The sequence below is a fragment of the Caretta caretta genome, chromosome 2, assembly GCF_965140235.1.
Source record: "Caretta caretta isolate rCarCar2 chromosome 2, rCarCar1.hap1, whole genome shotgun sequence".
NCBI lineage: Eukaryota > Metazoa > Chordata > Testudines > Cheloniidae > Caretta > Caretta caretta.
The window spans coordinates 159949223-159975913 of NC_134207.1; the positions used below are offsets into that span (position 1 = coordinate 159949223).

The 26691-nt window shown below is 40.6% G+C and overlaps 1 protein-coding gene across 9 annotated transcripts in view; it reads left to right on the forward strand.

The window, feature by feature from the left end:
* The window catches only part of MOCOS (molybdenum cofactor sulfurase), a 484231-nt gene that overhangs the window by 341096 nt on the left and 116444 nt on the right, over positions 1-26691 (forward strand). For all 9 annotated transcript variants that reach the window (XR_007355097.2, XR_012667119.1, XR_007355095.2 and 6 more), the window contains 4 exons: positions 5802-5918; positions 8475-8906; positions 18969-19131; positions 25590-25671. Coding sequence is in view for 3 of the 9 variants with exons in the window: in XM_048839335.2 (XP_048695292.2) it covers positions 5802-5918; positions 8475-8906; positions 18969-19131; positions 25590-25671 (794 nt within the window). In the remaining 6 variants the exon portion in view is untranslated. The remainder of the gene's footprint in view (positions 1-5801; positions 5919-8474; positions 8907-18968; positions 19132-25589; positions 25672-26691) is intronic.

A 26691-nucleotide genomic window follows, 5' to 3' on the forward strand; every position in this document is an offset into this window, starting at 1 on the left:
CTAAATATCAGACCCAGGAAAGCACCAAAACTGATGATCTGAGTACCTAAACCTGTGTACCTGCCATTAGCACTTTTTCACGCTTCCATGCCCTTATTGATGAACATATCCCTGGCTCCTAAATGGCAACCTGTGTTGTTACATGCTGAGCTGCAAACACTCTGCTGCACTTTGCAACCCATAGGTCTATACTTCTTATTGCTCCTTATGGCAGTTTTCAAAATGTGTATTATTGAAGACTTTTTTCATCGAAACAGACTCTAACAGATGGTTTATATTCTGTTTGTTTTGCTGTATGCTAACACCACAGAAAGAGATGAAATTAACTCCTTAAGTAACATATTTCCAGGGTGAAGCTGAGCAACAGGATCTAACAGCATATGTCCAAGTGAAAATCAAGTATTTGTCCAAAGAACGTAGGTCGAGTCCTGCAATCTTTAGAGAGACAGGGTAGGTGCGGTAATATTATTTTTACCAACTGTCTAATCGCACAAACACCCTTGCCCGCCCTCTACCCTGCCCCTCCCTGGGGCCCCGCCCCTTCTCCGAGGGTCCACCCCCACTCACTCCATCCACCCTCCCTCCATCACTCACCCTCCCCCACCCTCACTCACTTTCACGAGGCTGGGGCAGGGGATTGGGGTACAGGAGGAAGTGTGGGCTCTGGGCTTGGGGGTGGGGCCCAGGGGTTCAGAGTGTGGTGGGGGCTCCAGGCTGAGCCTAGGGCAGAGGGTTCAGGGTGTGGACTCTGCAAGGCAGTTTGGGTGTGGGAGATGGCTCAGGGCTGGGGCTGGGGGTTGGGATGCAGGAGGGGGTGAGGGGTGTGGGCTCTGGGAGGGAATTTGGGTGTAGGAGGGAGCTCAGGGCTGGGGCAGAGGGTTGGGGTGCAGGGGGGGTGAGGGGTGTAGGCTCTGGCCAGGCGGCGCTTACCTCGGGTGGCTCCTGGGAAACGGCCAGCATGTGCAGCTCCTAGGCTCAGGGGCAACCAGGCTGCTCTGCATGCTGCCTCTGCCCACAGGCACTGCCCCCGCCCCCAGGCACTGCCCCCACAGACCCCATTGGCTGTAGTTCCCAGCCAATGGGAACTGCGGAGTCAGTTCTCGGGTGGGGGCAGCACACGGAGACCCTGTGGCTACCCCTGTGCCTAGAAGCCAGACATGTAGGTTGCTTCCAGGAGCTGCATGGAGCCACGGCAGTTAGGGAGCTTGCCTTAGCCCCACTGCACTGCCAGTTTTAGCAGCCTAAAATCTCCTAGATCAGCTTCAGTAGCCTGTGGGAGATTGAGCCTGATTCTGGGAGACTCCCGGGCAATCCAGGAGAGTTGGCAACTCTAGGTAATATCTTTTATTGGACCAACTTCTGTTGGTGAGAGACACAAGCTTTCAAGTTTACGCAGAGCTCTTCTTCAGTTCTGTGTAATCTCAAAAGCTTGTCTCTCCCACCAACAGAAGTTGATCCAGTAAAAGATATTACCTCCCACACCTGGTCTCTAATATCCCGGGACTGACACTGCTACAGTAGCATTGCATCCTGCAATCTTTACTCATTCAAGTAGTCCAATTGATGGCAATGGGGAGCACTTCATATTAGTAAGTGTTACTTGCAGGATTCCCATGTGAGTTTATGCTTTGCATAGATTGGTAATGAAGCTCTCTAGAGTTCATACAAAAGGTTATGCTTAACTGGTCTTTCTCTTATTCAAATAATTCTCTCTCTTCCTTTAATTTGGTCTCTTTTTTTCTCTGCCAATAATCCTTGCACTGGTCTAATCAAAAAATGAACATAAACCGATCATATAGAAGTGTTATTTGAGAACGGTTTTGTCTTACGTTGCAGTGTTTTTCTCTGGAATTCTGACACTTGCTTATATGGAACAAAAGTCCAGGTTTTGCATTAATGAATAATGATGATTTATCTGACAAGAACAAAACAAAAGGAGAAGAAGAAAGAGAGAATCTATTTGCAAAACATTTCCTGAAGTCAGGGCATGGCAACTCCGTCTTTAAACATCCTGTAATTTTAAAAGCAAGGCTGTTCAAACAAAGTGAAAGGGGTTATTATTTGAGAAAGATTATAAATTTTGGATTAAGGCTTTTAATATAGTGAACAAACCAAACTAAATGCTGAACAACTTCAGCAGTGAAATAACTGTCATGATTTTTGCCCTGCTTGTCATCATTAACTGAATGATAGTTCCACCCACAAGTCACTAGAACCATGACAAACTCTGTAATGTCAGGATGACAACTTTTCTCATCCAAATGAGAAAATAACGCAAGAAAATGTCACGGTTCCCAGATAGACGCCTTCTGACAAAACAAAGTTAAATGACACCACAACAGTTTTTCTCAGCAGATGCCTTTTACTGTAACTTTGATTCTTAGAAACATGCTTGTAATACTGCACGGATACACTAACCATAAATAGAGACCTTGGGTCTGATTCTCCATTGCACTTGCTAATCAGGATCTGTGTCGTGCTTTTGATTGTGTTTACATTAGAGAACTGAACCATTCATAATTGAAGCAAGAGGACAGAACCAGTTGAAGCATGAACATGCTGATTTACTTTCTGCAATGCTGCAGTTTCGGCCTGTGCCATAATATTGTTTTTCTAATGTGTTTCAATTGCAATGGTCTCTGGTAACTTACTGCACAAAAGCAGTGGGTTCTGGAAAACTTCAAAAGAACCCTAATGCACAGTCAGGAAGCAGTGGGAGGACCACCTCACTGTTTTCATTGTGACCTGTTTTAGTGTAGTCTACACTGGCACTGAGGACCTGATCCTGCAAGTACTCACACTGATGGGAATAACTTCATTCCTGTGAGGAGTCCCATTGAAGGCAATAGGAATACAGACATGAGTACATTTAAGCACATGCACAAGAGTTTGCAGGATTGGGAGCTAAGACCATGAGCCTGCAATGAGCTCCTTGAGAACAGATCCCTGCACCTCGGTGTGCAGGGATTCACCCATTCAGAGCTCATTGAGAAGTTTGCAACCATGATTGCAACTCTCCATCCTTTTTTAAGTAAAAATATAATGCTTTTAATGAGTGCTTCTATCAAGGACACATGCTTAACCAGGACAGACAAGAGGATACAGCACCTGCAGTCTTTTCCAATTACTAAGAGTACAGTAAATTGAAGGATATATATTTTATTTCTAATAATGCAGCTCCTCTGGTAATTAATGAGATAATATACGTAGGTATAATTATTCAATAGTTACATCATGATAGCTCCCAGAGGCCTCAATCAGGACTGGGGTCCCATTGCTGTACCAACATAAGGATAGACATGATTAGTACACTGCATAACAATATCCTGGCTGTGTACATACATCACTTTTGCCTGCATTTTCTTTGACTCTTTTCTATCTATGATATTTTTGGTGTTTTAGGGCCTGGATAACAGGATCCGCTAGCGCCCATGCGGAATCTCACTGAGGTCAACCTCTGCCATTTCTAGCGTTGATCTACAATCAGTGGGTCTTAGGTTCCTATGTTACTTAGGTGGTTTTGAAAAGTGTACTCCTTGTCTTAATGTTAGTGATACAGAGACACTCATACTCGTGTACGTTGGTCGAAATTGAAGAGTACACCCTGGATCAAATATGTCACCCCCAAATAATAAATATAAACAGAGACAAACAATTTTTGCCCTTGTAAATGCAACAAAGCATGTGAGTTCACCTTCTATGCACTGAAATTGAATGCACGGTTAGTTTCATGATTATTCTTTGTGTCCTGGGTAATAAATTGTGATTTTGAGACCAGGACCATTAATTTAAAACAACTCTTAGTTATTTTAACAGACAATTTAAGGAGCCAGGTTTTTCACTGGTTTGAGTTTTGGGTAAATACAGCTGTGCCAAGTGGGTGTAGAACCATTCCCAGTTGTCGCTTGATTGTGTTTTACACTCGCTGCACACTCACTTTACGCAGGTGTCTTCCATTTATATTTCCATTTGTTTCCCAAGCATTCTTGTGTAAAACCCCTTGTACCCACACATAAAAGTGCTCCAGATGCTTTGTGTGCACCAAATACTGTTAGGATTGCTTTCATCAGGTCTAAAGATTGACACAGACTAAATAATTCCTGCACTGGGTTGAAATGTAGGGCTTGATCCTGCAAGGTGCTAAGCAAAGGAATATTGGAGACAATGGAGGTTGAGATTGCTCAGCAACTCACACAATCAAGCTCCACAAGAACTTACTTTTATTTTGTATTAAATGGGTAAACTGAAGAGAGATTGAGTTACATGGCCAAGATCATGCAGGCAGGAATGTGCAAAGTCAGGAATAAAACTTAAGCCAGTCCCTTAATTTATCTGCTCCATACATACTTCCTCTATTACAGAGCCTATATAAATAAGGCTATTATACTACATTGCACTGCACATGGGAGGTGTGATTGCAGCAAGTAAAGACTTTCATATAAGGCAGTGAAGCCACAGTAGCACAGGCGGCAGTGTTGAGCTAACCCATCTGCCCAGGACCCTGGGTCCCATACTCCAGCAATAATCGCATATACCATATTATCCTTACAGCCCTTGTTATCTCTTGTTAAAATCCATTTACTTGGAGAGTTTGCGGAGCCATAATGTTTCTCAAACGGTCTTTCTTCTTTATGCTTTCCTGGGAGTCCCTAAAAGTATATCCCTCCTCTCCTGCCACAGATCTCTTCATTCTGTGAGATTCTTTCTGTTGTACAGACAGACATGATCTCCCATCTCCCCTGCACACTCACATGTTCATTCTCTCTCTCTCTCTCTCATATTCACATAATTTATTCATCCCAATGATGTGTCCATTAATTATTCAGGTTTTTTTTTCTTTAACTGGCAGTTTTAGAGATATTCAGAGATGTAAAAGCATAACATCAGGGTCAGCATAGTTGGTGAACAAAGTGTTCATGTATGGAACATTCAAAGAGGTCTCTCTCTTCCTATCCTTCCAGACTAGTGTCTTCCCTGTCACATGCTATTGCTTACTTATGGCCTCATCCATCAAGCCTGCAGAAATCTCAAGTGTGCAGAAATCTCACTGGTTTCAATAATTTCCTGCACTGACAGTATCCCTTATACTATGGAGTATGTAGCTTTGCAAAGGAAAGATGTTGTCGTTGTTATTATTTGGATTGTGGCAGTACATAGAAGTCCCAGGCATGGACCAGGTTGTGCTAGATCAGGGGTTCTCAAACTGGGGGTCACAAGTTGGCATAGGACTGACAGCCTGAGCCCCTCTTAAATTAAATTTAAATTAAATCCCCCCTTTTAATTTATAACGGGGGAGGGGGTCACACTCAGAGACTTGCTGTGTGAAAGGAGTTGCCCTTTCAAAACAAAAAGTTAGAGAATCACTGGGCTAGATACTGCAGATTTAACTGAAGAGCAGCTCCCAACCCCCCACCTCCAAGCAAAGCAGTTGCTGCTTTATTTCCATTCAGATGCAGAATGTTACAGTGTAAAGCACTGACCCTGGAAGCACTTACACATGTACTTAACTTTAAGCATGTGATTAGCCTAGCTGATTTCAATGGGCTTCTCCATGTGTTGTTTAAAATTAAGCATTTGCAGGATTATGGCTTATTTGTCTGTATTTCTTCCGTCTTTGTTTTAATAATAAAGCTGAAAAATACCTGTTTTCCTCATAGTGTATGTGAAAATATAACAGCTCCAACAACCAAACTGTTAATAATTTAGCGAAATAACTTACTTCAAGCAGCCTTTATTTAAACTGAGTATATTTAATATTATCTCTTTCATTCTTTTGTTATTTGTGCTGCTGAATCTGTAAGGTGGACAAGATTGCCAGTCTCTACAACATACATATTCGTACAGGATGTTTCTGTAACACTGGCGCCTGCCAGCAGCATTTGAGGCTCAGCAATGAGGATGTCAAAAGGAACCTTCAGGTCAGGATCAAATCCTGTTGAGGCCAAGTAAAATCACTTGAATGATTGAATAATGAGAGGGTTGAAGGGAAGAATAAAAACTGAGTATTGTTAAACGTGGGTTTAAAGCATGTATATACCTCATGTATCACGGGGCATGAGTTTTAGATTTGGGAGGGAGACAATTTATATAATGGTGACAGGTTTGTATTGTTCTCCATTAGACTTCAGTTTAACACACTACTACTGAAGGTACCTTCATTTAATAGCACCTGTTTCATTCAAGCTGGTTGAAAATTTTTTGACTGTCAAAAAATGTGGTTTAGTTGAAATCAAAATGTTTCATGGGATTTTGATTTTGATGGGGAAAAAGTCAAAACTTTTGAAAATGTTTCATTCTAATGGTTTCATTTTGATCCATTTCATTTTTACTTTAATATTTTATTTTATTAAACATTAAAATATTAATTGTAATATTATATACAATATATACCATGTACTGTTAAAGTTGAAAATAAATTAATCCAAATGACACTATCAGAACAAAATGTTTCAGTGCTATTGAAACAAAAGCCTTCTGAATTTTTGTTTCACCGGAATGAATTTTCGACCTTTTTTTTCTGATTCAGAATGGAAAAAAATGAAATCTCAGAATTTTCCACACAATGGAAATTCTAGTTCCTGACCAGTTCTCGTGATCATCTTGTGTTTATTATATTATTATTAAAGTGTCTTAGTTGTGCTTCTCAATTTTCAAGAAATAAAGACTGAGGGTATGTCTACACTGCCCACGTTACAGTGCGGCTGCAGCTGCACTGTGACATGGGTAGTGTAGACTCCCCTTATCACTGGGGGAGAGCTCTTCCAGCAATAAAAAACAAAAAACACCCCGAATGAATAGTGCTTTTCAGCACTAAATTTTTTGTCGCTAAGGAGGGTGTTTTTTCACACCCCTGAACAACTAATCTTTTAGCACTGAAAGTGGCAGTGTAAACACAGCCTTAGGCCAAGTCTACACTATTGACCTATATCAGTATAACTGTTGCTTAGGGGTGTGAAAAATCCACATCCCTGAGTGGTATAGTTTTACCAACCTAATCCCCTGTGTAGACAGCATTGTGTCGCCAAGAGAGCATCTCCTGTCAACATATCTATCGCATTTCAGGGAGGTGGATTAACTAAACCGCTGGGAGAAGCTCTTAATTTAGGAGCGGTTTAATTTAAGCCCTACAGTGGTGCAGCATTTTAAGTGTACACCTGCCCTTAGTCTTTCCCCATTGGATGCATAGTCTAAAAGAGACCAAAATTAGATGGGGAAAAACAATAAGAAAGTACTCTAACATTGAGAGACCAATGACAGTTTAAAAAGACATGTGCATATGACATGTCTACAGAGATTAGAGATACGTTAGATAGGGAGCAACTTAAACTTTAAGTTGCCAAAGTATGAACAAACTTCAACTTGCTAGCTGCACTCTTGTGAGCTATTTTCTGCTGATTGTCATTCAAAAGATTTGGGTAAGTATGCAGCATATGTTACAAAAAACCATGAGGGACTTCACAGTTGTAAACATGTCATCGTTTGATATTACAATGAATTAGCAGGGAACAAGCCCAAAAGCTTATTAAAGACATTTTTCAAAAGATAAAAAACTTATGACAGTATTGATATGGTAGCTTCTTCGTAATTACATTCAGACATCTAGATACAAGCTGCAAATACATAGATGCTGCAATTAGATGTAGGGCCCTATGTAAATCATGATTTCATGGCAGGCATGGAAATAGTGAAAGTGCCACCAAAGCTCCTGTTATGTGATATGGGGACACAATTTAAAGATCTTTCAAAGGTGTTCTACCATTAAACTTCATGAAAACTGGTCATCTAATATTGTTAGTATTTTATAGATTGCCATATATACTACATGTGAAACATTTTTGGAAGAAATAATAAATCTAAGCAAAAGGCAAGATTCAGATTTCAGTCACACCAATGTAAATCCACGGTAACTTCGTCCATTTAAATTGTGGTTCTCTAGATTTGTAACTGAAGGTTGTAATGTGACCCAAATGAACTATTTTCCCCCAGAGGCGTTCACATTATTTAATTTTGACTGAACATTAAACAATAAATCAGTGGGATTAAACCAGATTGTTCAAACTAAAAGGTCTCACCATCTTGTTCTTTCTCACACACCTCTGGAGTCTTCTACTGTGTTTTGCATGTTGCTCATATGATGTTAAATACAGCCCAGCAATTTCATAGCAATGCTGATGTCTGAGCTCTGGAAAAACATGGTATGGGTTGGTCATGCTTGTGTTTGTCTTACCTATATGGTATTTGGGGACATATAAGTACCTTAGTTAGATGAACGGATAGATATTATGTGTAGCAAGTGAGACAGATGAAAAGATTTTCTCCATTTTCCCAATCTATTCATGTATTCATTATGCTGTTTTTGGAACGGATTTTCTGTTTGAAGTTAGCAAAATGAAGTATAAAGTTGTAAAACAAGAAGGGAAAAAATGAAAAGTTTGTTCTAATAGCTCATTGCTTTTCCTTTTATTTCAATCTAGGCTGGCCATGTCTGTGGAGATGACATAGATATAATTGATGGACGTCCCACTGGGTCCATGAGAATATCATTTGGCTATATGTCTACTTTTGAAGATGCACAAACCTTTCTAAAGTTCATCATAGCAACCAGGCTATCTGAATCAGAATTCAAGTTTCCCTCCCAAACCACCACAAGAGAGACTATTACACAGTCAGTCAAATCTCCAATACAGAATGACCATTCTGCCAACAACAATGCAAAGAAATTCTCTCTGAAAACTATTGTCTCAGACATGGGACACTGGAATAATTCATCTGCAGCATTGAAAACACCTGAGACTAGCAGGGCTGTTGTTTCTGAGAGTGCTATACCAGTATACAGAAGTGGGAGCAAGCCAATCACTGTCACCAACGTTTACCTCTACCCAATCAAATCTTGTTCTGCATTTGAGGTACAGTAACTCGTCAATTAACGTCCTCCCACTGAACGTTGTTTCAAAGGTACGTCGCTGCTCAATTAGGGAACATGCTCATTTGAAGTTGTGCGATGCTCCCTAATAACGTCGTTTGGCTGCCTGCTCTGTACACTGCATGTAAGGTTTTGTGGAAGAGCAGCCACTTTACAAGGGAGCATTGCACAAGTTCCTCTTCTCCGCCTCCTCCCCCTCCCTCCCAGTGCTTCCCCCACCACCAAACAGCTGTTTGGCAGCGCTTAGGACTTTCTGGGGGTGGGGAAGGAGTGGGGATGCGGCGTGCTCCAGAGAGGAGGTGGAGTGGGGGTGGGAAGAGGTGGGCCTAGAGCATCCCCCAGCAAAGTCGGTGCCTGTTCTTCTTTGGGTAAGCTGCCACTGCTGCTGCGAAGGTGCTTCTTAGCGTCCTTGCCTGCAGTAGGCTGTGCCTATGTGGGGTAAGCCAGGAGCACTTCCCAACCACAGTACAGTACAGTATATAATGCCTTTTGTCTGCCCCAGAAAATTTCCTTGGAACATAACCCCCTGCATTTACATTAAATCTTATGAGAAAATTGGATTAGTTTAACATCGTTTCACTTAAAGTTGCATTTTTCAGGAACATAACTACAACATTAAGTGAGGAGTTACTGTATATATTTTAAATGAATTTTAGAGATTCGTTTGAGCCATCCCCCATTTTTTCCCCCATAGCTTCTCAGGAATATTCTGTGTTAAGTATAAGGCAATAGCAGGTGAGTATTAATCTTATTTCAAGAAGCAGTGCTCACTTTCTCAAAATTATACTGTAAATTTCCTGAACACTTGGATATTTAGTTTTTGAGGGAAATTCAATTAGACTGAAGTCATGGAATGCAAATTTATTAAATTTTCCTAACCTCCCCCCTCCAGAAAATCGTCATGTAATATGTATCCAAATGAATAGTTTGGATTCCGAAAAACTTGAATAAATTGTAGTCAAGTAATTAGTATGCTTATATTAAATGACACGTGATGGACTGCAAGCATTGATGGGTGTGCAGCAATTGAGAAATAACTTGATTAACATGTTATAATTGAGAAGAGGCTAATTTACATTACAAAGAAATGTTATCATTAAAAATGCATTTGCAACAGAAATATGACATTTAAGTGTTGCAGCCCTATTTGAAAGTTCACTCTTTGAAGATTTTAATTGCTTTTTTGCCAAGTTAATAATATGGTCACCTTAGCTGCGACTTTTTTTTTTTTTAAATAATGCATGATGAAATAGGTGTATGCGCTGCACATTGACCTAGAATCTGACTTTGCTTCGCACTGTGCTGTGGAGCAATTTAATGAATGTCAATAATGGTATAACTTTCCTTATGGAAACTTACCAGTGCGGGTCACTATCTCACATCTGAGTGAAAATTGGGGTCAAGCTTGGTGACAAATCACCTGTGTTTAAAATATAGCCTCTCAAATGATACGATAATCATATTTTTAAAATATGAGGGAGTTTAAAACAAAATATAATGAAGTATGACCATGGAAGTCAATTTTTATATAAACATATAAAATGTCTTGGTTTTGTGTATGAGGAACACTGCCATTAATTCAGAGGCACAGCCTTGGAAAATACAAAAACAAACTTTAATTACCTGTCTACAAAAGCCAAGTACACCCTGCATTTTATAAAAGAATGTTTTAACCTTAATTCAACTGCTGCAGTTTTTTGAATTGTATTATAAAAGCTCACTCCTGCCAAAATGTTTTACTGCTGCCTAGACGTCGATACACCAGGCAGGCATGCATAGGGTTAAACTGTGGCTTTAAGCCGTAGGCTGCTGTCAGGAGAGTTGTGCCACACAATAAGTCTCTGCTAGAGGATTTGGATGCTGTGTATCCAGGCACAGGCAGGAAGTATCTTGGAGTGAAAGGGTGCATTATGCATTTTTCCCACACAAGCAGGGCCAGATATCTTCCCTCCAAGCCCACTTTGGGGAGGCTAGCATCACAGCGGTGCTAAACTCATTCAAACCTTGCACTCCCCTGAAGAACCGCTATGTGATTGTGCCTGGCTCAGGCCTCCAGGGTTCTTTGCACTCTCACGATACCCGGCCTTCCCCATGGACCCCTGTGGTGCAGCACCTACTGTATATGCTTATAGACTAAACATATCTAAGTTAGCTGAGAAATTGCAGGTAGATTATGAAATTTTGTTAGCCTTGCCATAGAATCATAGGGTTAGAAGGGACCGCAAAGCTCATCTAGTCTAACCCCCTGCCAAAATGCAGGATTTGTTGTGTCTAAACCATCCAAGACAGATGGCCATCCAGCCTCCCAGGTTTATAGTCAGCTTTTAATAGTACTAGAAATGTAATTTATAGTTGTTTAGTATTTGACACTTGCACTGAAGCAGTGGATAGAGGCTCAATCAGCATCAGGTTCAGTGTGCTAAGCACTGTACAAATACAAATAGACGCAGGCCTAGATCCTCTGAGGTATTTAGGCATCTGCCTCCCATTTAAATACATTTGAGAATCTGAGCAATAAGGTGGATACACAATTAAGTATATACATGCTTTATGTGCATTAGATATTGGAGTTTATATATATCTAAGTTTCAGCTATCCTCACCTGTTTCTCAAACTAGCCAGCATTAATTGGTCCATTTCTTATACATGTCAGAGCAGAGATGGGGTCTGAGGAGGGACTGGTAGAAAGAGAGTAAAATGGCCTTGCTGATCAGTTCAGGAAGGATGTTTTATGCATAAAGAACAGCATGGAAGCAGGCCTGGATGGGAGGGTCAAGAGTTGAGAAGACCCCAGATTATGGGTTCCAGCCATGTGGAGAATGGAGGTCATATCAAGAATGACAGAGAACAGAGGAAAGGGTTTGGAAGCAAAGACTAGGAGTTTAGTGTTGGTTGTGTTAATTTTAAGTTGGTGATGAGACCGCCAGGAGGAGAAGTTAGAGAGGCAGGAAGAGATGTGGAATGGGAAGAAGCTAAGCAGGTCAGGAAGGGTTCTTTCCTTTCATTATTCTCATCATTCACACCTGTCTTCACAGAGTTCTTGCTTCAAAACTCTTAGAGACAGAACTAGACTTGTCACTCACCACTTGATGTGTAGGTCTGCCCTATGAAAAAATCACTCAATCAAATTTTCTGCCTGCAAAAGCAGTAAAAATAGCAACCCCCAGCTCACCATTTGTAAAAAGCCATAAAGGCTTACTGTCCTCATTTTATTACCAGTCCAGCTGAGGGTAAAATCTAAAAGCTATTGTTTATTTTGACATGGTATTTTTCAAGTCAGATGAGCTTTCTTTGGTTATCAATATTTCATGGAAGTCACTTAAATCCATTCTAAATCCAGTTACTGCTTGGCCTCTTTTCAATGGCTAGGAGTAGGACTGCAAGATGGAGCAGATACCTCCACACCCCATCTCATTGCTAATTGCAGAGTGAGTCACTCTCCCTAAGACTGTAGGGATATGTCTACACTGCAATTAGACATCTGCGACTGGCCAGTGCCAGCTGACATGGGCTCACGAGGCTCAGGCTAAGGGGCTGTTTAACTGTGGTGTAGATGCTTGGGCTGAAGCCTGAGCACTGGTACCCTCCTGCCTCACAATGTCCCAGAGCCTGGGTTCCATCCAGCCTGAGCTCAGATCTCCACACCTCAATTTAACAGCCCTTTGGCCCAAGCCCCATGAACCCAAGTCTGCTGGCACAGGGCAGTCGTGCGTTCTTAATTACAGGGTAGTGTGACAAAGTTCCTCCTCTGCCTTGGTGGGTCCTGTGCTTATTGGTGGATTTTCTCGCCTCAGAAGTTCACGGCAGCCCTCAGTTTGGCCACTTTCATGGCTCAAATCTGCTGTTCACTCAATTAGCCTCATCACTGGGCAGCATGGGGAAAGGAGAAAGAACAATCCCCGCAGTCTCTGCTGATCCACCTAGTGGATCGGGGAACAGGCCAGAGACCTTCCCCTCTGGTGGAACCCACAGTCCAGTTCAACTCCTCCAGTATCAGGTAGGGAGTTGGAGGGATGGGGGGAACCCAGGCCCGCCCTCTACTTCGGGTTCCAGCCCAGGGCCCTGTGGATTGCAGCTGTCTACAGTGGCTCCTGTAACTGCTGCGTGACAGCTTCAAGTCCCTGGGCTAATTCCCCATGGCCTCCTCCCAACACCTTCTTTATTCTCATCACAGGACCTCCCTCCTGATGTCTGATAATGCTTGTACTTCTCAGTCTTCCAGTAGTACGCCTTCTCACTCTCAGCTTCTTGCGCCTCTTGCTCCCAGCTCCTTGCACACACCACAAACTGAAGTGAGCTCCCTTTTTTAAAACCCTTTTTTTAAATGATTAGCCTGCCTTAATTGAGTCTAGCAGCTTCTTGATTGGCTGCAGGTGTTCTAATCAGCCTGTCTGCCTTAATTGTTTCCAGAAAGTTCCTGATTGTTCTGGAACCTTTCCTGTTACCTTACCAAGGGAAAAGGGACCTACTTAACATGGGGCTAATATATCTGCCTTCTATCACTCTTCTGTAGCCATCTGGCCTGACCCTGTCACAGTAGACATACCCTAAGTGTCACTATTGTAACTTCAGCCTTCCTCATTTTGAAAGATGAAAGGCTCAGATGCTAGACACATTGGTGTTTGAAGTGAAACATTCTAGAACTACCTTCCCAAAAAGGAATGGAGAAGGAATGAAATTTTGAAAACTAAATATGGCCTTTCAGATTGTCACAGGAATTCGATCATTCTGCATCTCTGTCATTTGTCACAAAAAAGTTAGCTTATACAGAAAATCACAGACTTTGCCAGTCTCCAGATATAGTGATCCTAGTAGTAGGGACTGTTTCAGTTAATGTTGCTGAACAATATCTGTTCTAATACCAGCCTTCACAAAGCTCATAACTTTCTGAAACGTTTGTCGTTTTGATTGAAATTGTCTATGCTTAGTCACTGGTTACAAGGTTCTATTTCTTTAGAATTTCAGTTCCATTTCAATTTTTAAAAGTAAAATCCCTTTGGTCATTTTTATCGGGGGATAAAAAAGTTATCGGGGGATAAAAAAGTTTTTACCACTTACAATTTGGATTCTACTTTTTGATGGTGGTGGAACATCTCTAAATGGACTAAACTATTAGGGCTTTAAATTTTATACTGCAGTAAGTGCATTCTTGCCTTTTGCCTCCATACAGGAGATCAAGATCAGGTTTGTTACTTCAGTGCAGGCTTGAATCCCATGCTTTTAAGATTGAAAACTTGGCATGGAGAGTATATAGGTCTGAATGCGAGAACATGTTCTGTTGCATTTCAGAAAGAAAGAAAGAAATGCCAGACTGTGCATGTGCAGAAGAAAGTTCTGTTAAACTGTTTGTGCTTTGGCAAAACTGCCATTGACACTGGGTGCAGGATTGGGTCATCAAAAGATAAAGTTGGTGAATATGTGTATTACTTGGCCTTTTTTCAATGACTAGGAGTAGAACTGCAAGATGCAGCAGGTACCTCCATACCCCATCTCATGACTAATTAAAAATCGCTGTTTGACCTCCTCTCTAGTGAAAAGTCTGTTAATATAACCCACTAACTCTAAAACTTCACTCCTCCTGTGTCTAGCTGCCCTAGCACATAAGGCACGGGATGCCAAGAGAAAATGAGACTGCAGGGGATGAAAATTAAGGTGGGGATCTGGAACTAACAGGGGGATAGTTAGTTTCTACTCCATATATCTTATAAAATGTGTTTGACAAGGAGAATTTGTCGACTGCCCAGTCCTGCTCCATGCATGTGTTACCAAATGCACAGAAAGCAGAGGACCCAGATGGAAGAGAACGTTTTATGGACTTTTGGGGAGGAAGCTCTACTTTCGTGTCCTTTCAGTTTTTATTTCAGGCAAGTGGGGGGGGGGGCAATCAAACCAGAGATGAAGAAATTCTCACCCTCACCCACCTTCTTTTAATATACACAAGATTGTTTAAAGTATGCATTTTTAAACATGAACATTTCATGTCCATTAATTTTGTATTGTTACATAATGCACCATGCTCAATGAAAAAAGGTTAAGACTTTAAACATTAATAACTTTATTATTCTTACCACAGATTCTAAACTATAAAAATTACATGGTATCACCCAAGACTATATAAATAGTTTTCATTGAAAATACAACATATACTTTTAGTTATCAGTGGACAACAATATATACAGGTGTGTGAACGTGAACTTTTCTTACACTTGTATAATTTAAAACTTGCTCAGTTAATTCTCTTCATATGTTCCAAACTGTAATACCCACTCTATTGTAATTAGAAAAAAAAATCAAGTCAAAAAGCATTTTAAAAAAGAATTCTAAAAAGATGAAAACAGGGGTTTCTAATGGAAAATCTGAATTGAAGCATCACTAAGCACTGTGCTCTGCTTACTTTTCTGGCTAAATTTTGTTTGATTTGCACAGAACTCTTTTTAGCTAAAAGCAGGTAGGCCAATCGGTGGACCAATAACGTGAATTGACTTTATTATGCAATGGTCTGGCTCATGACTGGTGGAGAAGAAGATTAGCCAGTGTGGGAAATAGGAAGAATTTGGTCTTTCTGTTGGTCTCCTGCCCTTCTTGCAACGGGCAATCAAGGAATGGATTGTCAAGCTCTGATCCTCCTGAGTTTCAGGCCTAGATACATAGGTGAATGGAGGCGTTTCATATTCACCTGAGCATCTCCAGACATCATATGCTGAAAAGTTAACATTTACTGATGCTCTGCCCAAGAGGTGGGGCATGCAATTAGCTTATATTATTGCAACTTTATTATCTGGGATCCTGGTAGTATAAAGATAATAGGAGTTCTGATGTAGAGGGAAAAGGAAGCACTTGGCAAATGTCAGTGACATAAGTGGAGGGGCCTTATTACTGGGCACCTTAGGTTAGCTATGCAATAGTGATCAATATCCTGGGGAAGAGGGAGAAGTGTGTTGTGGACATGCAGTCACGGGTGCAGCATCTCAAAGTTGGATCATGGAGGTTCCTATAATCATCCTGAATCTACAACAGGCAAAGTAAATTGTTGCTATCTATCTATCTATCTATCTATCTATCATTTATCTGATTTTTTTCTGAATAGTGCCTATCACTATATACTGACAGGTTTCAGAGGAACAGCCATGTTAGTCTGTCCCCTAAAGCCCCTACTCTACTTGCGCTATATTGATGACATCTTCATCATCTGGACCCATGGAAAAGAAGCCCTTGAGGAATTCCACCATGATTTCAACAATTTCCATCCCACCACCAACCTCAGCCTGGTCCAGTCCACACAAGAGATCCACTTCCTGGACACTACAGTTCTAATAAACAATGGCCACATAAACACCACCCTATACCGGAAACCTACTGACCGCTATTCCTACCTGCATGCCTCCAGCTTTCACCCTGACCATACCACACGATCCATCGTCTACAGCCAAGCTCTGCGATACAACCGCATTTGCTCCAACCCCTCAGACAGAGACAAACACCTACAAGATCTCTGTCAAGCTTTCTTACAACTACAATACCCACCTGCAGAAGTAAAGAAACAGATTGATAGAGCCAGAAGAGTTCCCAGAAGTTACCTACTACAGGACAGGCCTAACAAAGAAAATAACAGAACGCCACTAGCGGTCACCTTCAGCCCCCAACTAAAACCCCTCCAACGCATTATTAAGGATCTACAACCTATCCTAAAGGATGACCCAACACTCTCACAAGTCTTGGGAGACAGGCCAGTCCTTGCCTACAGACAGCCCCGCAACCTGAAGCAAATACTCACCAACAACCACATACCACACAACAGAACCCACTAACCCAGGAACTTATCCTTGCAACAAAGCCCGTTGCCAATTGTGCCCACATATCTATTCAGGGGACACCATCACAGGGCCTAATAACATCAGCCACACTATCAGAGGCTCGTTCACCTGCACATCCACCAATGTGATATATGCCATCATGTGCCAGCAATGCCCCTCTGCCATGTACATTGGTCAAACTGGACAGTCTCTACGTAAAAGAATAAATGGACACAAATCAGATGTCAAGAATTATAACATTCATAAACCAGTCGGAGAACACTTCAATCTCTCTGGTCACGCAATCACAGACATGAAGGTCGCTATCTTAAAACAAAAAAACTTCAAATCCAGACTCCAGCGAGAAACTGCTGAATTGGAATTCATTTGCAAATTGGATACTATTAATTTAGGCTTAAATAGAGACTGGGAGTGGCTAAGTCATTATGCAAGGTAGCCTGTTTCCTCTTGTTTTTTCCTACCCCCCCCCCCAGATGTTCTGGTTTAACTTGGATTTAAACTTGGAGAGTGGTCAGTTTAGATGAGCTATTACCAGCAGGAGAGTGAGTTTGTGTGTGTATGGGGGTGGGGGGGATGTGAGAAAACCTGGATCTATGCAGGAAATAGCCCGACGATTATGTAAAGAGTTGTCACTTTGGATGGGCTATCACCAGCAGGAGAGTGAATTTGTGTGGGGGGGTGGAGGGTGAGAAAACCTGGATTTGTGCTGGAAATGGCCCACCTGTTGATCACTTTAGATAAGCTATTACCAGCAGGACAGTGGGGTGGGAGGAGGTATTGTTTCATATTCTCTGTGTGTATATAAAGTCTGCTGCAGTTTCCACGGTATACATCTGATGAAGTGAGCTGTAGCTCACGAAAGCTCATGCTCAAATAAATTGGTTAGTCTCTAAGGTGCCACAAGTACTCCTTTTCTTATCACTATATAGTGCATTATTTAAGGCCCTGATTGAGGAAGGCACTTAAGACATGTTTAGTTCTAAGTATGTTCATAAGTCGTGTTGCCTTTATTCGCCAGCTTGAATATCAGATTTCTGGCTGAAAATTCTATATCTACAGTATAGGTAACAAGGAGCACATAAAATTATTCTAATTTTTAAAAGGAAGTAGAAAAATATTTGTTTGTTTGTGCACTTGATGCATTTTACAGCACTCTGGCCAGGAATTTTAAATGGCTGCTGCTGAAAGGTCTGACTGAGAGGTTGCAAAGGCCCTTATAAATATCAGCAAGGGGGAAAATAAAGCCTTTTAGAAGTTTTAAAGTTTGTTTTCAGTTGTGGAGATGCTAACGATGTTCTATCAGAAACTTGATTTAAAAAAAACTGTAAATTATGCTGACATTATCAGTCACTCGAGGCTGAATTTTGCCCTCCAGTAGATGCACAATAGGAAGTGTATACATGTATCTGAGAGCAGAATTTGGCCCTCAATATTTACTTGCTAGAGGTACCTTGCCAGTTAGCTCCCCAATAATCACATGGACTGTTCAGGGAGTATCTCAACTAACGTATCTGAAAATACAACAAAGCTTAGTCATGGTTAACTCTCTAAATATTTTACTGCTACTGGAGACTACACATGATCTGAGGCAATATGTTTAAAAGCCCAGCTTTCAACTAAATGGAAATCCTTAAACTGAGGTTCTCTCATTTTACTTTGGATTTCATAAAGTAGTTTCAGTTTCACAGAAAAACTCAGGGTTTCATTTGAGCAAAAAATCTTGAAATTTTCAATATGTTGAATTTCAAATTGTTCTTTTTTAAAAAAATTGATTTTTGCATTCAGACACATTTTGTTAAATGTCCTATATTTGGATATGAAAAGTGGAATTGCGAGAATCCTAAAGTGGCCCGGATTAAAGCTGAGAACATTTTCCAACAAATTTCACGAATGATGTTCACTATCTTCTCACAGCCCCACTTGTTAATTGTGGTGACTAAAAGCATGGTGACAGGTAACAAACAATAGCAATAAAACTCAATTTAGATCTGGCACCTTCTTACAGAGATATTTGTCTTTGATTTGATAATTAAAGCTTCTGTTAACAAGGCTGACACTGACATATACATGAGTTTTCCTATTTCAGTTTCAAAGGATTTCATGAAGGGAAAGTTTCTTTTCCCTTTCCTTTTTGTGCAGTGCCTTTCCACTACTGCAGCTAGAGATCTTTATTAAATAATTGATGTTGAGTTTTCTTTCCGATTGTATTTTTTTTTCTGTTGCTATGCCAGGTTTCTGAGTGGCCTGTAGGAAACCAAGGATTGCTCTATGACCGAAGCTGGATGGTTGTGAATCAGAATGGCGTTTGCATCAGTCAGAAGCAGGAACCTAGACTGTGTCTGGTACACCCCTTAATTGACCTGGAGCAAAGGATTATGGTCATCAAAGCAGAAGGTTAGTAAGCAGCATCCATTCCTCTCCCTTACTGAACAATAAAAAAAGAAGTACAGAATGTCATGAATCACTAATATACGAGGAACAAATCTTGCTCTTCCAGCTGTGGGTATGGAAGTTCCAGACTTCACCACAAAGGATAGATTTGGGTTATGTATGGGGAAGGGAGATCTCCACAGTGGCTCCCTACATGCAACTATGGAGTGGGTGCCAAGGGCAGGGATGGACAGTGCTGGTGAAATTCACAACTATGTAGGTCCACTGACCATTCTGCTTCTCCACATCATGGAGACAGTACACCAGTCTCAAGGGGCTACTGTAGCCCGGAAACTGAAGAACTGGCCACTCCACAGCTGGCCACAATCTCTTCAGCACGCAGCTGGGTTACTTGGGCTGTGCAATGGGGACAGACTTTCCTGCTTGCTGAGTAGATCATCAGTGGGCATTGGTATCACTGAGGTGATGACATAACATTTTTTAACTGATTGCTTTACAGTATCCTTTCAGATAAAAGAAAATATTTCATTCTGGCTACTTTTCTGAGCACACAATCAATGAATACACAAAAGAACCATATTTGGAGGGTGCTGGGGTTCTGGAAAGTTCTTCGCAATTTGATGGGATATACTGTTTCTTTCACTGACAAAACTATTAACATTGAACTAAACAGCAGGCTTGTAGTCTTCAGAGCTCATTATTAATGCCTTGTTTGCATATAACTGAACAGTATTTACCTTCTCCCTGGGGTCTAACATTTGCTCAGCCTCTGCATCTGTTAATAATGTATATGCTCATATTTGAGCAGCTAGGCCCAAACAAGTTAACTCCTTTAGGTTTTTTTCCTATTGTCATAATTCATTGTCAGGGTTTTTTCTCTTTCCTCGCGGAACTGCAACAAGAGATTCCTCCCTCAGGATGTTGGTTTTACCTTCAGAGCCCTAAGGCGCAGATTCTATGATACCCCTACAGTAGTGAGGTCAACAGGACCTATCCTGTGCAGTGAGAGTCCCCATCCTCTTCTCATTTGCTCTTAGGGCATTTGAAATCAGTGGGAGTGTTTGAGCTACAAGTTCCCTGTTTTAATTGGCAGGGCATCCCTGATGAAGGGCATTTGACTCAGAAAGTTGCATCTCCCTAGATCCAGCAAAAGCTCATATAGTGACCTAGTGGACAGAGCTCTAGACTGGGACTGTAGAGACCTGGTTTCTATTCCTAGTGCTGCTTCTAGCCTTCTGGATTACCTTGGGGAAGCCTCCATTTCCCCATCTATAAAATGGGGATAAAGTTACTTCTAAGGTTTTTTTTGGGGGGGGGGGGGTTGGGTTTTTTTGCCAATTGCTTTGTGATCTACTGTTGAAAGGTGCTGTATAGGATCTGGGTGTGATTATTCAGAGCATGCCTTATGCATGTAGCTGGGTTTTCAAGAATGGGATGCATAGAGAGTATAAATAGGGTTGAAGGAGGGGTGCTTTTCATTTATTCATCTGGACAATGGAGGGCTATCCTGGGTGAGAATATTTCATCTTTTTTTATTTGTTTATTTTGTATTGACTCTTTTTCATGTTTTGATGTATTCATGCTGAAAGAGAAAGGAGAGGCACTTTTTTAGACTCCTAAATATACAGTGAGCAGTAATGCAGTGTCACCACCGAACTATTTTCAGGGTGATTCTTGTGGGAGATACTGGGTATAGGATAGGGTTCAAAAAGAAAATCAAATTGGAAAACCCACCTATAAATGATCTGGCTTTGCCCTGTTCACAGAGATGTCTCTTTGTAAGGTGGAACGATCTGGAACTGTCTTTAAAGCCTTTAATACCTTAGGTCATCTAGCCCACCCCTTTGCAATAGCAATGCTATTTTCTAGTATTTATAGTATAGTTTCAGTCTAGTAATAGTTTTAAATAACTAAACATGTGGTGATGTCTGCTGTTTACTTTAGGGGATTATTCCAGAGATTACATGCAGTCAGATACCAAGTAATGGGGGCATATAAGAACCTGACTGGAAGCCTGAATAGTTACACTAATTGAGAAGACCTTCATGATATCCTGACTAATTTTCCTCCTCTTAACTTCAACCTCAGAATTATATTCCATTGTACAATACTAAATAATTACTCTCTCTTCCTGGTGTTTACACCCTTCAGACATATAAACGATTGTTACATCTCCCAGTTAGTCACCTCATGGTAAAGCTATTCTTATTTGACTTGTTTAATCTTTCCTTGTAAGACAGTCCTTCAGGCTCAAAATCATTTCTGTTGCTCTTCTCTGAATTCCCTCCAATTTGTCAATATTTTTGCTAATGAGGTGTGTAAAACTGAATGCCATATTTCAGGTTCATATAGGCACACCACATCTTTACAGAGAGAAACTGTCAGCCCTTTGTCCTGTGATGTGATACCTTTCTTTCTGCAGCCCAAACTTCATTACCTTTTGTGCTGTCATTTCATATTTCAAATTGATAATATTTAATTTGTTGACTATGATCACCTCTAGTTCTCTCTCAGCATTATTTCTTTGTGATTTTTTCCAGCACTGTGGACACCGTTCATCTGGATTATTTGTATTATTGTGTATCTTTCCAAGATTAATCTTTTCTTTCTCCTTTCCACTTCCCTTGCTGCTTTTAGTATGATTTCTCTGTCTTTGTTAGTATATGCTGCCCCTCTCAGCTTAAAACCATGAAAAAATTTCATTATCTTGCTCTTTATTCACTCTATACTAGCATTTATGTGGGCAAAACTTTTGTGGCTCAGGGGTGTAAAAAATCCCCAACCCTGAGCGACACAACTATAGCTTCTGCCACTCATTGAGCTGGTTTTATTATGTTGACAGGAGAGCTCTGTCCCCCCTCTGTCCCTGTCCCGATGCAGCTGTGCCACTGTAAGCTTGGACATGGCCTTTCAGATCATTAATAAGGAGATAGGGGTTGCAGTGGTTTCAGTAGGCTGATGATACCCAGTTCTGTATCTTTCTTATCTAATCCAGCCAGCATTGGCAGTGGCCTTGACCCAGTGTTGGCCTGACATCTGGGGTAGTAATGACGACTAACCGGTTCAGGCTTAATCTGGATAAGACTGATGTTGATGGGTTGGGGGAAGTAACTAGAAAATAAAGTGAGGATTTATATATGTCCCTTCGAAGGACTTTTTGCTCTCTGAATTTGCAATCCCAGCTGCTGTTACATGATCAGGTAACAGCAGTGGCCATGATGGCCTTTTTCCTGAACTGAAGAAGAGCTCTGTGTAAGCTCAAAAGCTTGTCTCTGTCACCAACAGAAGTTGGTCCAATAAAAAATATTACCTCACCCACCTTGTCTCACACTACCATTGTCACTTTAAGATTAGATTACTCAATTTGTCTCTATATTGTGCCATACATTAACTCCACCAACAAACTAAAGCTGGTACACAGTTTGGCAGCATCCTGCTAGCTTTGTGGTGTATCTTGCCAGCAGTATGATATACTGATTCTCATCAGTTGCATTGATTCCCTCCCCTATAAAAGCTGAAGGTATTGGTTTTGACCTAGGAAGTCCTGAATGGCTTAGGAGGAGCCTCTACAGATCACCTCTCTCTCTATGCAATACTGCCACCGCTGTAGTAAGTAAAGATGCTCAGGGTGTTTCCTCTAGCGCCACATGACTTTGGAACTTGCTCTCTGAAATAGCTCAATCTGTTAACCTGTCAGCATGCTACAAACTCCATCTATTCTCCTAAGCTTGAGGAGAGGAGAGGAGTGGTGGAAGAGGGAAATTTGTGGTGTTTGTTTTGTACTTGGTTGTTTTGTGTTATGTGAACTTATTGTATCTGTGGTTTCTAAGAATCATATTTTAAGGTTTGTTATGCCCGTTTTTCCTAAGCTACAGGTTTTCTGGCTAACGTTCGTTCTATTCACCACAAAGCTTTTTCATATGCAAATTATAATAAACATTTGTCATATTAAGACTATCTCTGATAAACCAGTAATACAATTTTATGTAAGCTTCTTTGGAAGTGAAAGCCTATTCTATCTGGGCCTAGCTCCCATTGACTTGAAAGGCAGCATGAGTAGGTCCTCCATTTCAAAAAATGTATTGCATGTTATGAAAATAGAATCCTTCTTGTCTTGCCTCTGTTAAATGCAGACGGCCAAATTCTGGTTGCCATTGAGCTGCTGTAAATATGGAACTATTCCACTGCCTGCACCAGACTTGTTCCTGATTACACTGGTGTAAGTGAGAGGAGAATTAGATGGAGAGTATGCTGCTGTGAAAGGCCAATTTATCTCTTTCCGTTTCAGCTAACAGAGTCAGCACTACTCTTGCAAGTTGTGAATTAGTTTGTCATTGCACAGAAGCAAGAATTTTGAGTGTTGTGAAATCTCTTTAAAACATTGGAGTAGAAAGATAGTAGCAAAATTGTGAAACTAATTACACTTTATAGATTTTATTCTCCCTTCGATGCTCATGTGTACTGCCAGTAACATTAATAGGAATTACGTGCACATGCTGAAGAGAGAATGCACATGAATAGTTTATATTTCAGTATGTTGAAATAGCAGACTTCTAATTTTTGCCATTGACTCAAAAGAGTAGCTTTAAAGGCAGGGGTTTTTTTCTTTATTACTAATACTGTGAACACATCTGTGAAATTTATCATCAAGCAAATGACCATGGAGAATGCCAGCTTTTACAGTTAAGTTACTGGCAATCTTCCAGCTTTTTTTTCTTAAGATGGAATAAAGTTATAATTAACAATGTTAAACTGACCTAAATATGGCTGTAAAATGTGTATGTTTCAATCAGAGTATGACATACTGGCTGATGTGTAAAATCAATCACCTATAAAACCCTGAGCCCCCATCTGAGGAACTTGCATGTGTGCTCTCTGTTAAGAATTGTTTTTGTAAATGATTACAGTTAAACACACAAAAAGTTCAGACCTTTCGTATTTTCTTTTCTTCCAGGTGAATGACACTGATATTTTTCCATGGGGGATGTGGGCGGAATAATCATAGAAGGGTGTTTGTTACACTCCCAAGATAGTAATATTTGTCAGTTTTTACTTGGATTATTGCAACGGGGTTAAACTGGTTTGTTGCTTACATGTTTTGTTTTCCAAGTGTGTCCAGCTTTTCTTCTCCCATCTTAATTACTAGGCAGCAGGTTTAATACTAACAAGAGGAATTAAATTTCACACAACAAACCTGTGGTACTTATTGCCATGGGATGTTGTGATGGCCAAAAGTATAACAGGGTTCAAAAAAGAACTAGATACATTAATGAAGAATAGGGCCATCAATGGCTATTAACCAAGATTTGTCCAGGACGCAACTCCATGCTTGTGGTGACCCTAAACCTTTGACTACCAGAAATCTGCAGTGGAAGATGAGGCGAGGGGGGATCACCCCCTAATTGCTCTGTTCTGTACACTCCCCCTGAATCACTGGTACGGGAAACAGGATGCTGGGCAAGATGGACCATGGTCTGACCCAGCATGGCAGCTCTTCTGTTCTCTTATCATCTTTATCATTCTGTGTTACAGCAATACCACCAGTCAGTCGAGTTTGGGATGATACTGAAGTTAACAAATACCATAAACCTTTCTCTTTTGAAATCGTGTACGTAGAACAGAATTGTGGCATGGTGAAACTGAGTTAAACTTCCTTACTCTTCAAAATAAAATCAAACAAATCCGATTCTCGCTTTATTTTCACTGGCCTAAATGAGAAGTAACTTCAGTGAAATCAAAGTCCATTGATATAAAGCAAGTGTACATGAGATCAGAGTCTTTTCTGCTTTATGTGGAAGTGTATATGGAGAGCATTAGGGTTCACTGCAGCCTGACAGTATAATGCTTTGTTGGCCATTTAAGATTATTGTTTTCAATTAACAAAGAGCAGTGCTGTATGGGTTTTTTTCTGTTTCATAAATCAGTATAGCATGGCCCTCCTCTCAGCCCATTGAGCTTTATCATACTGTTTAAATTCAAAGATTATGTATGCCCCTTTACACAGCTAAGTAGTTTGTGAAACATATTTCATTTTTGAACACGATGTTTCTCTTTTTAAAATGTGTTTATTTCCATTCTCTCGCGCTAAGAATGGCTATACTCATATCCTGATTTACTAGGGATAGTAGAGCTATGATAAGCCTGTCCTTTCAACAACAGCCATGATTGCTGCAGAAATTTTGTGCCAATCTCCATGTAAAAGATACACAGGGAATAAAGTTACTAAAAGCTGAAATTGTATATTAGTTAATGTGGTTTGGGTACCAAGGTCATCCAAAGCCTTTGTTCTTGCATTATCATTTGGAGCCACCTGCAGGCAGAGAATATAACTCTGTCAAAAAGCGAGCAGAATTTGTGTGACTGCTGTGGTCCTAAACAGTCAGGGAATATGTACTTTTTTTTCATAACATATGATTCTGCCCAAATACTTAATTCTTATAATTTGTTCTTGATACATAAAGGAATGGACCCCATATCCGTGCCTCTAGAGGAAAACACCGGAAGAGAGATTCAGATTGGTCAGAGCAAAGTTTGTGCACACAGGTGAGTGAGAACAGGTACCCTAGAAGGTTCTAAGCTGATGACCTTTTGCAGGGACAGCTCAGGATGACCATAATTGGAATGCAAGTTCAAGGGTTATGTGAGAGTCTAGAAGATATCCGCGTAAACAAAATAAAACAAGAAGAGAAGAAAAAAAGTTCAGTGATGGAATGAAACAAACAGCAGAGTGGATTAGACTTCTGTGGAAAATGTAGCACACAAAGCAGGTCTGATAAAACAAATCAAAATCAGGTTTAGAGGATTTTGCAGCCCATAAGTTAGGAAAGATCTTTGCCTGGTTTGCCATCAGAAAACTATCAATAAGAAAAATGTGCAAGTGTCCTGTACGTTTTCACATGCTATGTGGCTGCCCCAACTTGGCATATACCGTTTCTGTTAAATTACTCACCTGTGCTGATGTTAGTAACTTTTCTCATTTCCCATTGCATTGTCTCAAATTTTCTAGACCCAGCTGATTTTTAAAATAAATTTTCCATATTTACAAGAACTCCTAATCTTATTTTGAGCACCAATGTTGCTCAGTATTCAGTTATACTTCTTTGAAAAATTATTAGTAAATATGTTGAATAACATTAGCACCAACTCCCTGCAGTACATCGTTTGATGCATTGTCTTTCAATAAGATATAACACTGCTATTATTAATAACTCTGTTTCCGATTTGTGAGCCAAGTGTTTATCCATCATGTGGTATGATGATCCATAAAACAAATATTTCTCCAACATCAGTTTTCTGAGTAGCTCTGTACTGAATGACTTGCTGACATCCATGTTCATTATCTACTGCATTCCACTTACCCACCAAGTCTGTTGATATGTCCAAAGAAGCCATTTGATTAAAGTGATTTGAGTAACTTGTGCTTCACCGACAGTTATTTACTGCACTCTGCTTCCTCTCTTAATTTGTCCATGGTACAGTTATTTTATAAGTTTTCAGATATTTTTCAGAGTTCTGAAGTCCAGCCTAGAGGTCATACATGTACATACCACAATTACTGTACTT